Source organism: Haliaeetus albicilla, chromosome 10 (genome assembly GCF_947461875.1).
Source record: "Haliaeetus albicilla chromosome 10, bHalAlb1.1, whole genome shotgun sequence".
NCBI lineage: Eukaryota > Metazoa > Chordata > Aves > Accipitriformes > Accipitridae > Haliaeetus > Haliaeetus albicilla.
The window spans coordinates 22,842,570-22,858,605 of record NC_091492.1 but is presented as its reverse complement, the minus strand read 5'-3'; the positions used below and the strand labels follow the sequence as shown (position 1 = coordinate 22,858,605).

Sequence of the window (16,036 nt, the reverse complement as noted above, 5' to 3'; positions counted from 1 at the left end):
GGTCCCGCCGAACCCGCGTCAGCTCAGGTGAGGGGGCTGGGCCTGCTCGGGGCTGCGTCCGGCACCGCCATCGAGGCCGGCGGGGAGGCGGCGGCGGCGGCGGCGACCCGGAACTGCGGCGCGGCGGGGCGGGGAGCCGTGCCGAGCGGTGACGGTGCCGCCGCGGGAGCCATGCCGCCGCCCAAGGACGTGGTGAAGATCGCCATCCAGATGGTGGGAGCCATCCCGCAGCTCATCGAGCTCCAGCAGGTACCGCCCGGCACCCCCCACACCTTCCCCGGACCCCGCGGTCCAGCTCACGGCCGCCCTCTCGCTTGCAGACCAAGCCCCTCGCCTCGGTGCTCAAGGACGTCTGCGACGCGTGAGTACCGCCCCCGCCGCCCGCCACCGGGCCCTGACGGCCCGCCACCGGGCTGCTGCCTGGCCCGGCGGCCACCGGCGCCAGCCGTACGGCGCTGCGACCGGCCGCCCATTGCCGCAGGTGGAGCCTGCCCAACGCCGAGCGCTACGCCCTGCAGTACGCGGACGGGCGGCAGACCTACATCACCGAGTCGGTGAGGTGCCCCCCGACCTCCCCCCGGACCTGCCGGTGTGGCCCTCACCGGCTCACCGGTCGCTTTCCCCTTGCAGAACCGCGGGGAGATTAAGAACGGGAGCATTTTACGGCTGACCACCTCCCCGGTACATCCCTCCGTCCCCCTGTCTCCTTCTCCGCCGCTTGCTGTGGTGGGATGTCCCCCTGCAACGGGGCGATGCGGTGCTCCGAGCCCTTTGCCGCCGCCTCGCTCCGTGACTTCTGGCTCACGACGGCTCCTCTCGGTGCCTCAGACCCAGCAGAAATAACGCGGGGAGGAGACCTGTCTCAACCTTCATTCTCCCTCGGCAGAGCTCGGGGGAGTTTGAAGAGAAACTAAGTCATCTCGAGATGCTTTGGACGCGTGGGCCAACTCATCAAGCGTTCTTAGTGTCACACCAGCTTGACCTCCTTCCTCAGCTCCTCCTGGTCTCTGCTCTGGTGGCTTTGTCTCTCGGTCCAGCTCCTCACTGGGGCTGCTCTAGCCTGAGCCTCCTTCCAAAACTTGTGCTTAAGCTCTTCCAGCCTTCTCCAAGCTTCTCGCTGTCTTTCGATGAGCCCCTTTGGCTTGATTCTTTCCTTCCTGGTAGGACCAAGAAGCAGAGCAGTTGTACAGCGGGATCCAGAGCAACAACTCAGATGTGAAGACTGACTCACTGAAGAAGCTTGCAAGCCTCTCCCAAGACGTTACCTTTGCTCAGGAGTTCATCAACCGGAATGGCTTGAAACAAATCTTCTATATTGTGGAAGAAGGGAATGAGTGAGTATCAGGAGAGGACTTCCTTTGCAGTTCTTGACTTTTCTTCTCCCTTGCTAATGCTGCATGAGCTCTCAGCTGGGCGTTGGCATGGACTCTGTTCATGTTCCTGGCTTGTTGGTCCCAGTGCTGTGGCATGAAGGGCAGTGCTGGTGGCGGGGCACTTGGCTCTGCAGGCGCCTTACCTGCAGGTATGTGGCTGTGTCCCCCCACACTGGCAGCCAGGGGAAGGTCCCCATGGGTCTGTGGTCTTGATTCCTCATGAATGTGCCCAGACTTGAACCTTCCATCCCTTCGCTGCTGGGTCACCTGCAGCCTCATGGGTTTTGCTACCAGGAAACGTCCTGTGATGAGCCTAGCTTCCGCTGCTGCTCATTCCTGCCACCCCAAACACTCCCTCTGCCCTGAGGTTTTAGTTGCGAGAGATCTGCAAGCAGCTCAGAAAACCCCCGTTGCCAAATACTAGTGCCTACTCAACTTTTTCAGGATGTGATGCATCTCCTCTGAGCTCCTATCTCACAGAGGATGTGGAGCCTAAAACCACACAGCGTGTGTTTCTTGGAAGTAGAGGGAGGGATTTGGGGTGGCTTGGCTTTCCTGAGGGCTTGTCTGCAGTGATCTTTGTACCGTGGTAATGCAGCTTTCCACAAACTGTTGAACTTCCCTGCCTCAACTTCCTGGGATGACTAAGTGAGGGTCTGATTTCTTACCCAACAGTCTCTTTTTCCTTTCTTCTTCGGCTCACTGCTCTCTGCTTCTTTAGCTGTTTCTAAGGTACCCACCAATGTGCAACTGTACTCCTGTCTTACAGTGGTGACTGTGAGGTATCTGGAGCCATTCTCACTGCGTTTGCTTATCTGTCCCTCCAGTACAGGGGAGATGCTAGCTCACACCCTGAAGGCCTTCATGGAGCTGATGGAGCATGATTTTGTTTCCTGGGAGACTCTTAGTGCAGCCTTCATCAAGAAGGTAAGCACCTTCTGCAGTCTCCACAGCCTGTGCCCTTGGAATTCCTTGTTGCCCTCGTCACCCAGGCTCAGCCTGCTGTCGACGGATGGTTTTGTGTCTCATAGATAGTGAGTTATGTCAATATGAACGCAGTGGATGCATCTGTGCAGCAGCTCTCCTTGTCTATCTTGGAGAACATGGTGCCTACCAGTCGCCTCCTCTTTGAGCTAGTTAAAAAAGAAGTGACGCTGGATCGTCTTCTCACCCACTTGCAGGTGTAAGTTGAGAGGCCGGAGCACCGTTCGCCCGCATCCCAAGGCTGGTGGGGATGAGGCAATGGGGGAGATTTCTCTGGGTCTTGCTGACTATCCCTGGCACAAGATTGTATTGTGCCTTCCTAAACAACTTGTGGGAGATCAGCCTGTCCTGTCCCTGATGCTGGGGGAGGGGTGGACTATCCTGGAAACCATCCTGTTTCCAGGTCAGAGTCCTTCATGTGTTCATTCATGGCCTGTTTCATTCCAATATCTTGATTCTTTAGCTGACCAGATTTTTTTCTGGTGTTGGCTCTTCCCTTTCCCCGGTATATTTAGGAGCAATAGTATGTTCCTTACAACTTGGGGTGGTGGTACTGTAATGAACAAATGGAGTTTGTTAAATCCCTCAGCTAAGGTGGGTTCTTCGTTCCCTCATCTTCCTCATACCACTCTCTTCAGTTTGGAGGTTTTTCTTTCTTGAAAATGGAGAGGCTCATGCCCAGGGCTCCTGCCAGACAGGAGTCTGCTCTTCACCCTGGGTTCTCCTGCAGCTCCAAAATGCTGCACCCATGGGTGTGTGCAGAGCAATATCTGATCCATCCATGGGTGCCCTGCAGTCACAGCTGCGGGGACCATCTCACCCCTGGCCCTGCTGTCAGCAGCTGCTCACTCATGGCTCTGGCCTCTCTGGGTCCTCCAGCTCCATGCAGTGGGGTCCAGCAGTGAAGTGGGGAGAAGACTCTGCCTTGGGGAAGGCAAGACCATCCTCAAAGCTGGTGACTCTCCCCATCCTCCTCCTCCTCCTTCTGCAGGACAAATGCCCAGCTGCAGCTGAAGGCGATGGCCCTGCTCATTGCGCTGCTGCTGGCTGCGACTGATGCTGAGCGGCGGGTAAGGGGCTGTTCTCTGCCTGTGGGCAGTAGGCAAGACCGGCTGATGGCAGGGTGGTGGGCATTGCAGATCCAAGCACCACAGTGCCCCTGTCATGGGGGTGCTCTGCCAAGAGGCCTCTGCTGTCTCACACCCCTTGGAGTAGTTTTGGGGAGGGATGCAAGATCTCAAATGACAGGAGAAGTACCATGGCTGGTGGCGGCGCAGTGACCGTGATGGCCCAGACCCAGCACCTGGCACGTCTGGGCCATCATGGCTGGGCCCCCCGTGACGGGATCTTGGGCAGCTGAGTCCTCCACTGCAGTGTTTGTGTTCTCTGGGATGCCGGGGCTCTGAGAGGTGCCTGGAGATGTTTAAAGTCAGCCTCCTCACTCTGCTTCTTCTTGACTGACACAACCTGTCCTGGCAGCCTGGTGGGGCAGGATCCGTTTGAGCCCCCCCGGGGTGGGCTAGGGCAGTGGAAGCTGGGGGCAGGTCTCCTGCTCACTGGTGTCACTCCTGAGACTGCCCGTTCCTTTCTGTCCCCACCCTGCCTGTGGCCCCAAGCCAAGCTTAGCGGGGATGGCGGGCTGCAAAGGGAACACAGGCTTTTTTGGGTGAGTGGTGTGTGGAGCTGGAGAATGTCTCACAACCACTTCCCTTCCTAGGACATGATGGACTACCTGAGGGAGAAGAACATCAGGCAGTTTATCCACAAGGTGAGGAGCTGGGTTCGTCAAGGGTCTGCTCTGTGCTTCGTCCTCTGTCGTTCCTCCCCAGCCCCGTCCCCTCAGCCCCAGCCTTTGGTGACGGTGCCTGGCTGGGTTGCCTGCGTGCCCCGCATCCCTTCCTTGATGCCTCCTGTGGGTGCTGCCCCACTGGCACCCACATGCCCAGGGTTGCACCCCTGGCTGCCTGCAGTTCAGTGCACCCAGCTCTCGCCCAACCCTGAGGGGAACTGCCTGCTTCCTAATGCCTCTTTGAGCAGCAGGATCTGTTGGGCTTTGGCTGCCATTGGGCCCTGGGTTTGGAGGAACTGGGAGCAGCAGCCTGGGGGAACCTTCTCACTCGCAGTCTCCTGTAGAACATCATCCACAGCTCCGAGCCGCTGGGGGATGAGATGGCCCATTATCTGTACGTGCTGCAGTCTGTCAGCCTCAACCTGTGTGAGCGTCGCATGAGAACCTCCATGGATCCCTACTCACAGGTCTGAGAGTGCTCTCCTTGCAAGTCTGGTCCTGGTCTCTTCCACCTGTACAAGTAGAGACAGGTGAAGGTTCACCTTTGGGTGAACCCAGCACATTTGATTTCAAAATTTCAGTTTGTCCTGGGAGAACCTGCTTGTGTGGGCCTCACCAGCATCTCCACTCTCCCTCCAGGAACAGCGGGAGCTCCTCCAGTCGCTGCGCCAAACTGCCTTTGAGTCAGAGACCGAGGCACCTGGCAGCAACTTCAGCACCGAGCGCCGACGATCCCTGTGCGCCAAGGAGTTCCGCAAGCTGGGCTTCATGGTGCGTCCCCCGCTGCAAGCCCCACGCTTGCTCCACCAGCCGGCCTCGGCAGCACCTTCTGATGGCTTCCCTAAGCCTGGCGTCCCTGTTGATGCTGCTGGGCCACCACGCAGTACCTCCCTCTGCTCCCTTGGTACTCCCAAACAGCAAGTGCTGCGGAGCTGCTGGGACTCAAAAGGCAAACCCCATGGCTGCTTTGGGAGGACTCTGCTGCTTGGACAAGAAAGCAGCAGCTGCAAAATTGCATCCTTTTGTGTCCTCCTAGAACAACAGCAACCCAGCGGAGGACCTCCGCCGTGCCCCGCCAGGACTGCTCGCCCTCGACAACATGGTGTATTTCTCCAGGCACACCCCCAACGCCTATAGCAGGGTGCGTGCACTCTCCCAGAGAACTCCCTGGCAGAGAGGTGCTGGTGGATCTCCATCTTCTTTTCCTTTCCCTGTGACCTGTCCTCAGCCAAACCCAGGCGAGGATGTCCCTTTGGGGCAGGTGTCCTACTGGTGCGCCTTTTCAGGTGGAGCCAAGTCCTCCCTGTTGGTAGAAGCAGCCATTTGAGGCCGGTAGCACTGAAAGGTCCCCATAATTTTTAGTGTTTTGCTCACAGCTTGATTTCCAGGCCTCATTCACATCTGAGCAGACCAGGGCAACTTGGGCAAAACCAGCCAGTGGCTGCAGGGCATTAGCCACGTTCCCACCTGCTTTGCCTGTGATCAGCTCCCACACTGCGGCAGGGGAAGGAAGAAGCTGGGGCTGGTTTTTGGGGAGAGCTAACTACTTCTGTTGGGGATGGCTTAACCTGGGGGGACAGCTTGACTGGGAAGTTCAGGAGGAGTGTGGGATGTCTGATCCCCACCATTTGGGCAGCCCTCCAACTCCATGGCCCGTGTAACATGAGGCAATGGCCCTCTCCTCCAGTTTGTCCTCGAGAACAGCAGCCGGGAAGACAAACATGAATGCCCTTTCGCTCGAAGCAGCATCCAGCTCACCCTGATCCTCTGCGAGATCCTGCACGTTGGAGAGCCGTGTATGTGTGTGCTCCAGCTTGACCATCTCCGTGCCCTGCTGCCTGCCAGCTGGCAGGAGTGGGGACAAGCTGCCAGGGCAGGGCACTGCGTATGTGGGGCCTCCAGGCTCTGGCGTGGCCGACAACAGGGGAAGGGGAGGGAGGGCTAGGAAATGTCCTGGTTCTCCTGGACACTGAAATCCCCTGGAAAAACTGGGGAGTCTGGCATCATTTGTCCTTCTCACTGCAGGCTCGGAGACGGCTCAGGCCTTTTACCCTATGTTCTTCGGGCAGGATCATTTCTTTGAAGAGCTCTTCTGCATCTGCATCCAGCTGGTGAACAAGACCTGGAAGGAGATGCGCGCTACCCAGGAGGACTTTGACAAGGTGTGAAGGGATGCTGGGGCCACAGGCTATGCACAAATTCAGAGGCTCTGTGGAGGGTCACCAGACTAGGGGTGATGTCCTGGGCCCCACAGGTGCTGCAGGTGGTGCGGGAGCAGATCACCAGGACCCTGTCCCTCAAGCCCACCTCCCTGGAGCTATTCAAGACTAGAGTGAATGCGTTGAACTACAGCGAGATCCTGAAGCTGCGGCAGACGGAGCGGCTGCACCAGGAGGAGACGCTGGCTGTGCCTGTGCTGTGAGTGGGCTGCGGGCAGGGAGCCGGAGCTGTGATGGGGGGCTGTGGTGGTGGGGGAAACACCGTGGGGCTGGGGAGGTCAGCGAGCACCAGCTGAAGTGGCCATGCTCCTCTTCTGCTGGCTTTCACCCCAGGGAGTTGCGTGAGAGGCTGAAGCCAGAGCTCCTGGAGCTGATCCGACAGCAGCGCCTGCTGCACCTCTGCGAGGGCACCCTCTTCCGCAAGATCAGCAGCCGCCGCAGGCAGGGTGAGTGCCAGCCCTCTGCTCCTGGGCGGGGGTCCCGGGAGGGGGGCAGAGGCTTGTCCCCATGTCCCCTGCCACTGGGAAGAAGTTGCAATTAATCTGTGGGGAGTAGCGTGCCCGGCTCCCTGGACGGCTGGTGTGGGCTAACCCACGGGGTGGGACCAAAAGTGGGGTGTGCTGATGAGGGAACAGCTCTGTCTACCCGGGGATGGGGACCTCAGCATGGGGGGGCGAGGCTGAGCATTTCCCAACAGCCCTTCTGCCGCAGACAAGCTCTGGTACTGCCGCCTGTCACCCAACCACAAGGTGCTGCACTATGGGGACGTGGAGGAGGGGGTGGACTCTCCCCCCATCGAAAGCCTGCCAGAGAAAAGTAGGTGATGGAGAAAAAGAAGGTGGGAAGGAGGGAGGGGAGCCCTCTGCCCACCCCCACTGTGATGTGGTGGGGATGTCTTAAGGTTGGAATTGCCCGTGTGCCTGGCTCAGTGCCCGCTGGTAGTGTGGGACTGGGAGCTGTGGGAATTCAGGCTGGGGCGGGCTGGCTCTCCAAAGGCTGCTGCAGAGTGGCTTGAGCCCCCCAGCCCCTGAGTTGCAGATGGCTGTGAGCCCCCATGCTCGGGCTCTGTTGGCCTCTGAGTGCCGGGGACCTGGGGGAGAGGAGAGGAGAGCGGGCACTCACAGCTCCTCTGCTTGCCCCAGTTCCTGTGGCAGACATGAAGATGCTGCTCATGGGGAAGGAGTGTCCGCACACAAAGGAGAAGAGCTCCGGGAAGCAGAACAAGGTCAGCATCTCCCACCCTGCCTCACGCAGGGGGCCCAGCATGCTCCCCTCCCCAACTGCTGATGGTTTTTGGTGGTGGGTAGATGGTGGCAGGTTGGGTGGTTTCATGGATGGCGGCAGGTTTTTCAAGTGGCTTGAGACCTTTTGGGTCTCCCGGAGCACAGAGGAGGAGGCTGGGAGGCAGCTCCTGCTCTGAACCCCACCGGGGCTGGGAAGAGTCCAGCCAAGAAGCTGGCTAATCCCTGCACTGTCCCCGCAGGATGTCCTGGAGCTGGCCTTCTCCATCGTGTATGATGTGGAGGAATACTGCCTCAACTTCATTGCCCCCACCCGATACGAGGTGAGCTCCGAGGGCCCGCTGGGGAGGCACACTGCGGCCAGATGTCCTTGCCAGGGGATAGCAGGCGGGGAAGGGAGTCGTGTGTGCCCTCCCAGCCCCCACCAGCCCAGCCTCCTGGGCTTCCCTGTGGTGGGAGCCACAGTGGGGGGAGAGGTGGGCTCTCCGCCTGCCCCAGGCTGGTGCCAGAGTCACTCGTGCTCTGTTTCCCCAGTTCTGCCTCTGGACGGATGGGCTGAACGTGCTCCTGGGCAAGGAGATGACGAGCGAGCGAATGCAGACTGACCTTGATGTCCTACTGTCCATGGAGCTCAAGCTGCGGCTCCTGGATCTGGAGAACATCAGCATTCCCGACACACCCCCTCCTGTCCCAAAGCCCCCCAGCAACTTAAACTTCTGCTACGACTTCAGCCACGCAGAGCAGTGAGTTCCTCCCTGTGCCCCGTCCTTCCCTGACACCCCCCAAAATCAAACCCCTTCCTCCAGGCTCTGTCCTCCATCTCCTGCTCCCAAGTGCTGGCTGGGGGCTCGGGCTTGTGCTGCCTGCACCTTGCCCATCCCAGGGCAAACCGCCCACCCTTCCTTGCCTGTGTCCTGCCCTCCTGCGAGAGCACGGGGCTGAGCCATCAAGCGTCAGGCTCCTGTGTGAGGGGGGGTGACCCAGTTGCTTTGCTCCCCTGCCATGGGCAGGCAAGACAAAATACTTTCCAAACAGCCAAACCCCTCTGTGGTGGGGCTGACCCCCCCGCACCGCAGCCAGGCTTTGGGCAGAGAGAGCAAGGATACGGGCAGGAATAAAGGTACAGGCAGCCCTGGGACAGCTGGAGGGGAGGGGCAGCACTACAAAGGTACGAATCCGCACTGCCTGGCTCTCCCTGTCAGCATAGGGGATCCTTTCTCGACAAGAAAATGGTTAAAAAAAGGATAAAACACCCCTTTCCAATCGGTTTGGCAAGCAGACGGCATCTCCAGAGCACGGTGTGCCTGCCCAGCCCATGCCACACTGAAACACTTTTCTGCAGAGCCCTCTGCGCTCCCACTCCCGGAAGGGGGGAGGGTGTTTAGGGTCCAAGCCCTTGCTCTCTCAACACCATTTCAGCTGGGCAGGGGCTTGCTGCTGCCATGCCTGGTATGAGGAGGAGACCCCCTGTCTGCCCTTGCTGCCCAACACTCGTGCCAATCCTGGTGCCTTCCCCCCCCCCCCAGGCGGGTACTTGCACACTTCAGCCATGTTGCTGCACTACTGCACGACGACAAGCTACCTCCTCCCCGGCCCCCACGACTCCCACCCCAGTGCCCCCACCTCCTCATGCCTACAGCTTCTCCCAGGGGTGTTGCAGTAACAACTGCAGCCGCAGGTCGCCAGGGCTCCAACCGTGCCTCTGCCTCCCATGTACTGGGACAATAAACCACTTGTGGAGAACTCAGGGCTGTGTCCTTTCCAAAAGCTTGGGGAAGGCGTCAGGCTGACTGCAGGGCAAAAAAGTGCCAAAGCAGGCAAAAACTGGGACGGTGCTGTGGCACTGTGGGAGCCGCGGCACAGAGCGTGAAGAAGCCTGGAGGATGGCCAGCAGGAATATTTTGTTCCTGCTCTTGAGGAGCAGGCATGGAGTCTAGTCACCTCTAGGGAAGGTGGCCATGGGGCTACAGCTAAGGCCGTTTCCAGCCTAGGAAGGCTTAGGAGCACTGCAGGTGGTCCTGGTAACAGGTTGGATGGGCTCAGCTCCTGCAAGCAGGCCCGTACCTTAGCCTTGAAGCTCGGAGAGCAGTGTCTCGGCTGTAAAGAGGCTGTCACAAGGAAAGATGAGGCTGGGGAAGGCAGGCTCTGTCTGCAGCCCCAGCTCTCGCCCCACGCCCCGAACCACCTCCCAGGAGCCGGCAGAGCTACTGAGGTGAGAGCAACGCAGCTTGCTCGGCTTCAGGTCAGCCTTTTGATGGCTGTGCAGGACCCTGCCACGGCCAGGGCGCTGCAGGTAACCTTCTCCTAAGAGCCATGGGGAGGTGATGGGCACAGGTGGGCCAAGGGGCTGTAGGGCGGGGGAGGGCAGGCACGGGCACCCCAAACCCACGGGCTGCACTGTGGGACCAGGGAAAAGGCCTCAGGGTCCCCTGGGGCCGGGAACCCCGAGGAGAGGGAGAGGGAGAGACCTTCGGGGACTAAGACCTTCCTTCCCCGCCCCCCCCCGAGGTAGGCCCTGGCTGCCAGGTACCAAGCGCGGCCTCGTCACTTCCGGGGGAGGGTGACTTCCGGTGTGGGCCGGAAGCGGAGCGTGGAGCCGGCGCGGCCATGGCGGTGAGTGGCGGGGCTGGGAGCTTGGTGGGGCCGGGGGCTCAGGGCTCGGCGGGCGGGCGAGCGAGCGAGGCCGCTGACCGCCTCTCTTGGCTCCGCAGCCCAAGGGAAAGGCGGGTACCAAGGGCAAGAAGCAAATCTTCGAGGAGAATCGGGAGACGCTGCGCTTCTACCTCCGCATCATCCTGGGGGCCTCCGTGAGTGCGGCCGGGGAGGGCCCCGGCGGGGCATGGGGCCGGTGGGGAGGGCCGAGCCCCGGGCCGACAGCCGTGCCGTGCTCTCTCCGCAGGCCCTCTACGCCGTGGTGAACCTGGTGATCTTCTACCCCGCCGCCTCCGCCTGGACGTGGGTGAGCGCCCGGCCGGCTGCCGCTGCGGGCAGGGCCCCGGCGAGGGGGGCCTGGGGCTGGGCCTGGCCCGGCGGAAAGCCGGCTCCTTTCCTGGTTGCCGCGACGGGCGAGGCCACCAGGCCCCTGTTGCCCTGCCCCGGAGGTCGTGGCTTTTGTGGCTAACAGCCGTTTTCTTGTTGCAGCTAGCATTCGTCTTCAGCTCGGTGGTCTACGGCACCAGCTACCGCTCCATGAACTCCATGGCAAAGCCGTCTTTTGCGGAAGATGGCAGCCTTGCCGACGGCGGAATTGACCTGAATATGGAGCAGGGGATGGCAGAGTGAGTGTCCACACCCGCACGAGTCCAGGTGAGCAGGACCTGCTGCCTGAGCGTGCACGCAGAGCCAGGAGAGGCCCCGAGGGAGAAGGCCAGGCCTCAGCTCCCACCTCCGATTGCCCACTGACACAGGCATGAGGGGAGCTGGAAGCCTGTAGCCGTTTTTTCCGATAATGTACCTAAACTGTCCTTGTTACCTGAATGCTTGGCCTGGCTTGCACTAGTCACGAGCTGCTGCGTGGGTACGTCAGCCTGGGATGGTCACTCCTTAGGGCTGAGGTACACAGGTAGGAGATCCCAAACAGTTTGGCTGGAGCAGCTTACAGCTGTCTTTCAGCGAAGAGACAGTGCTGACCATGTGTGTGCTTCTGCCACACGCAGAGATGTATTTTCTTTTTAAACCAGCACTGCAGGTAGTGCTTGACAGAGCAGAAGGGCATGCAGTGCCAGTTACCCCATCCTGGCTGCAGACTGGCCACATCTTGAACTGTTCTGCGCACTAAAAACATCTCCTCTGTCTTAGGCAGCTCCTCTCACCTCCTCAGCCTTTTCTGCTCCTTGTGCTCCTGCATTCCTCATGTCTGTCTGTCTGCAGACAGCACCACGTGTTTGCCTGTCCAGTGTTCTTGGTGCTGCTGTAACTCTCTTTTCCTCGGTCAAGGAGCACACAACAATAATTCCTGCAAAGCACTGTCAAATAAAATAAGGCGACAACAGTACCAAAACAGCAGAAATATCTTCTAGGTTTGTCTTTTCCAACAGCGAGCCTCAAACTAGTTACAGAGAACTCCTGGGCAGTCGTGGACAGGTCACGCTTTGCTCTCTGTCCTCCCTGCCCTCAGCCTCTGTCTGTTGGTCCAGCTTTTGCTGGGGTTCTTCAGTGTGCGCTCGGCGAGGTACCTGGGGTAGTTGGCCCTTTCCTTCCAATGCCCTTGGCCGACAATTTAAGGTTTATCACCATCTTTCACTTGCTGCCAGGCTTTTGAAGAAACACAGTGGGGCTTTGTTTCCGGCAGAGCCCTCTGCATTGTGTCAAGCATTCTTGTGTGGGAAGGGCCATGTATTGATTTATATATTTTTATTTTTTGTTACAAATTTTATTTCTGTAGCCAGTAGATGCCCGGGGATGTTATCAGCCAGTAGACTGACTTGTGCAGCACAGAATCTGCTGTCTGCACAGGATGAGCTCTCATCTTGTGTGTTTGTTAGTGGAGTAGTGAATTTGCTACCTGCAGCCAGAGTGACTCAGGTGTGCAGTGTAAGAGACTCAGCTGAGGGACAAGGTAGCCAGGAAGAGAGGAAATTATTTCTAGTGTGATTTGTGAGCCAGGTGCTTTACACCCTATTCATCCTATAGTGACTTCTTTTTCCTGCTGGTGAGCCGAGGGTTTTTCTCCCGTTTTACACTGTTCTGGCTCTCCTGAGTAGAAGCATAAAATATTTTGGAAACCTTTTTTGTGAAACACAACATGGGACAGTTGAGTAAGGAAAATACAGAAGTTTGATGTCATCTGAGGTATCGTCCTAGTTGTGGGAGATGCCTCTGGGAGATGTGTAAGGCACCAAGGCAGAGCAGGTGCCCCAGTAACTGCCCCATGCACGTGTGTGATGGTGCTCTCAGGGGGAAATGACTGACAGGAGTTAGCAGAAGGATCACATTACCTGCTGTGAAAAGGTGTCAGGCGCAGTTGTAGTGCCGCTGCAGCCCACTTGCAGACATAGTACTTCCCTTGGTACCGGGCCTCCGAGGTTTTTTTGCCTCAGCAATACACCCTTGGGGTGAGTTTTATGACACACCAAAATTAATTGATGTTTGTCTGAGGCACAGGCTGTGCAAAACACAGCGCAACTTGAAGGCAGAGCTGTAAAAGCAAAACCTGCACAGCTGAAGTTCCCATCCTTACCCTGTACCTTTGTACCTGAGCCTGTGCAGAGCCCTCAGCTGTAAGAGTGCAAGTTTCATTAGTTTAACGCCATTCATATGTGAACACAAAGTGTTAACAAATACTTGGTGCTCCTCTGTTTCTCAGGTGAAGTGCTCTAAATTACCTCTCTGGGGATCAGGGAACCACTCTAGGCTAACGGTTACTTTCAGAAAGCAGTGGACGTTTTCCTGCCTCTCAGCTGAGCATGCCACAGCTGATTAACACGTGCTGTTCTGGAGCTGCTTCTGGAATGCTGCAGATTTGATGGTGTTTCCCTTGTGCTGTCTGTAACTGAAACAGATGCTGTGTGTTGTTTTGGGGTTGAGGAAAGCTGAGCTTGCTGGTCCCTGGGAGAGCTGGGTTTGGTGGGAGCGCTGCTGTGACCCCTCTGGGGCCGCTGGTGATGCATGAGATTTCTGAACCTCAGCATCCCATCATAGAGCCTTTGCTGGATTCTGCAGCATCTCGAGTTGATGACAGTGTCCCAGCCTGAACTAGTTGTTTCTGGTGATGAATACCTAACATCACCTTGCTTTGTGCTGTGCTGCTGAGAACTAGACGAGCTATTTCATTACCTTTGCCTTTGTTTTCTTGACTTCATTCTTGGATGTGACTTGAGGGTTTCTTACTCCAGCAGATGATGATTTAATGGGAGCGAAGGAGCTGGCATTTTTCTAACTATCATGGCACTCCCTGTGGCTTGTGTTGAAAAACTAATACCTGTTTACCTCTCTTGGGTGTCAGGTCCCCCCCCCCCAAGGTGGTGGTGGAGGTGTGGGCAGCTTGTTCTCCTCTGTAGCTGCTCTCAGCTCTGCCTGAGGCTGGCATGGAAGAAGGAGTCGGATAAGCGGGAGGGGAGAGGGAGCTGAAGCCGTCTGTTGCTGTAGCTCAGCTTGCGGGTGATGGTGTGCTTGTCCTTGTAGCACCCCAGCCCTTTGGTGACCCCGAGTGTGTCTGTCAGCCTGTGAAATGGCACAGAGAAGATTCATGGTTCCCTTTAGTGCAGCCAGCCGTGAGCAGCTATACTTTATGCCACAGTATGTATCAAATCAGGGGGTGCTGGCTGCTGTTGCGGGCTGCGGGGGTGGTGGTTTTGCTGCCGATTTCCACCCCCCTGCATTCCTCAGCTTTCTCAATGTCCCTTTTCAGAGGGAGCCTAGCTCTTTAACTCATCAGATTTATTTATTTTTTCTGTTTACTGCTCTGACGCTTCTAGATTACCGCGTGTGGCAAAACATAGCTGCAGGGACAGTCCTTCAGTCGGGCCAGGCAGGGTCGCTCCCTGGAGGCGGTGCAGATGGGCTGTGGAGGCAGAGATGCTGGTGTGTTCGGGAGCTAGAATGGAAGGTTAATGTTTTGCTTTTCTTCCCTCAGGCACCTCAAGGATGTGATCCTGCTGACAGCTATAGTCCAAGTGCTGAGCTGCTTCTCGCTCTATGTGTGGTACTTCTGGCTCTTGGTAAGCTCCTGCGGTTTTCTTCATTGCTCTACGTTGTCCTTGTCTTTCCCTGTCTTTAGAGCTGAGAACTTTATCTATTTCATTTCATGGCGTCCTGTTTCAGCCCAAAACTGTTTGCTGATAAATTCTTTAATCTCCCTGTCAAATCTTGTTAATAGTGAGGCTGTACAAGGGAAAGAAGTCCTGATCCCTGTGAGTCAACCACGCAAAAACCAGGCTGGCCTTGGCCTTTTTCTCTGGTTCTGTGAAAGGGCAACAAGAAACATGAGGCAGATCAAAGCCATCTTTGTACATAGAGCCTTTTTGTGACTGGCAAACAGACTGTGCTGCTTCTTGTTTGGTTTTCTCAGTCATTCACCGGCACAAACTGAGGCTGGGAACTGCTGGATACTGTGGCGCTTGGTAGATCAAACCCCGTAGGCTTTGATTTCCCCTTAACACACCAGACTCTTTCTACTCCAGAGACAATTGTCATGTGTCTCCAGCTAAAACTGCTTTTGCAGAAGGACAAAAAGTCTCCAGTTAAAAAAATTCCACAGTTGCTTTGAGTATATCCCACAAAGGTATATAAGGCAATCTTGGGAGCATAGAAAGTTACCTCGTTTCAGTCCTTACTCACAAGTTCCTTTCTAGCTGGCCTGGCAGAGGGCAGCCTGAACTCTTGACTATTCCCCGGAGATCATTCAGATCACATTTGTTTTCATTTAGAGAAATGTGGGTGTGTTTTCTGAAGGAGGGAGAGGCAGAACATCTGGGCAGTTGGATCTTTCTGGGTAATTCAGACCTGATGCTGAGATTTCCATATATGAAGCCGAAGTGCTGTATACAGATGCAAGTTCCTAAACCATACAAAATCAGGCCATTTATTTTGGACACCTGCCACTGCCTTTGATTTCCGTGCATCCTGTGATGCCCCTGATCCAGCCTGTAAACATATTCCAGCTCCTTAGGCTTCCTTGGTAGGACCAGCCCTCCAGACCATTGCACCACCCCTGCCAGAGCTGTCCCCAAAGTGACTGAGTTTGTGCCACACGTGTTTTGCAGGCTCCGGGGCGCGCTCTCTACCTCCTGTGGGTGAACATCCTGGGGCCCTGGTTTACAGCTGACTCTTCGCCTGCCAGTCAGGAACCAAACGAGAAGAAGCAACGCCGACAAGAACGCCGCCAGATGAAGCGCTTCTAGCCCTGGCCGGGGAGATAGATTAATGCCGTCTCTCATCTCCATGCTGTTATTTCATCAGAGATGCGACTGAAACCACCGCAGTAGCTATGTTACCCTCTGTCATTGCTGCCATTCCACTAGAAAGGCCGCAAGAGACTTCCCTTGGTTGGTTCTTGGCGCCAGTCGAGGCCTTGCTCATTGGCATGACAAGGGGGGTGATGCTGGGATGTGTGTAAATACCTTTTTAAAGCAGTGCTGTATCATGTTCAAGGTTGGGGATTGCAACGTTGGAGGAAGTAGTATATTAAAGAGCAGAGTCTAATTGACCATGCTGGCAGTGTCTTCACACAGGGGTGCTCACAGAGCAGAGCTGTTAAAAACACCAGCGTGTTCTTGGAGACCTGGCCCAGAGGGAAGTAAAATCCCCGAAGACAAGTGGTCTTATCCATTCCCAAGCTTGCTCTGTGCTGCCCTGCCTGCTGGAGCATCTACATGCTGCAAAGGGGCTGCAGCTGCCCTGTGAGACCTGGAGCATGGGCAGCTGGGGGTGCTGTGAACTGGGCTTGCAGCCAGCCTTGGAGCTTTTGGGATTGAGCCTGAGCTCTCTGGA

The 16,036-nt window shown here is 57.0% G+C and overlaps 2 protein-coding genes across 8 annotated transcripts; both read left to right on the top strand.

Moving 5' to 3' along the window:
• The first annotated feature begins 87 nt into the window (after positions 1–87).
• Positions 88–9,349, top strand: ELMO3 (engulfment and cell motility 3). Of its 6 annotated transcripts, none has more exons than XR_011326558.1 (20): positions 88–249; positions 321–361; positions 482–554; positions 631–681; positions 1,165–1,334; positions 2,201–2,300; positions 2,405–2,556; positions 3,349–3,427; positions 4,075–4,125; positions 4,491–4,613; positions 4,786–4,917; positions 5,183–5,287; positions 5,834–5,942; positions 6,172–6,308; positions 6,401–6,564; positions 6,699–6,811; positions 7,063–7,181; positions 7,508–7,590; positions 7,849–7,929; positions 8,141–8,159. XR_011326558.1 is itself a non-coding variant. In XM_069793913.1 (20 exons), exons 1-20 carry the CDS (start codon positions 172–174, stop codon positions 8,351–8,353), a joined length of 2,160 nt encoding a protein of 719 aa, XP_069650014.1. In that variant the 5' UTR covers positions 89–171; the 3' UTR covers positions 8,354–9,349. The 6 variants fall into 6 exon arrangements, 5 of the variants coding, with proteins under 5 accessions (XP_069650014.1, XP_069650015.1, XP_069650016.1 ...); XM_069793913.1 differs by having other exon boundaries at positions 89–249; positions 7,077–7,181; positions 8,141–9,349; XM_069793914.1 differs by lacking the exons at positions 321–361; positions 482–554; positions 631–681 and having other exon boundaries at positions 90–249; positions 7,077–7,181; positions 8,141–9,349.
• Positions 9,350–10,099: 750 nt separating this feature from the next.
• TMEM208 (transmembrane protein 208) lies at positions 10,100–15,752 on the top strand. 2 transcript variants are annotated; one of them, XM_069793922.1, is made up of 6 exons: positions 10,100–10,219; positions 10,318–10,413; positions 10,506–10,604; positions 10,748–10,884; positions 14,181–14,265; positions 15,310–15,752. In XM_069793922.1, the coding sequence occupies exons 1-6, from the start codon at positions 10,214–10,216 to the stop codon at positions 15,445–15,447; spliced, it is 561 nt and encodes a 186-aa protein (XP_069650023.1). In that variant the 5' UTR covers positions 10,100–10,213; the 3' UTR covers positions 15,448–15,752. The 2 variants fall into 2 exon arrangements, with proteins under 2 accessions (XP_069650023.1, XP_069650024.1); XM_069793923.1 differs by having other exon boundaries at positions 10,103–10,219; positions 10,506–10,565.
• Positions 15,753–16,036: the final 284 nt, after the last annotated feature.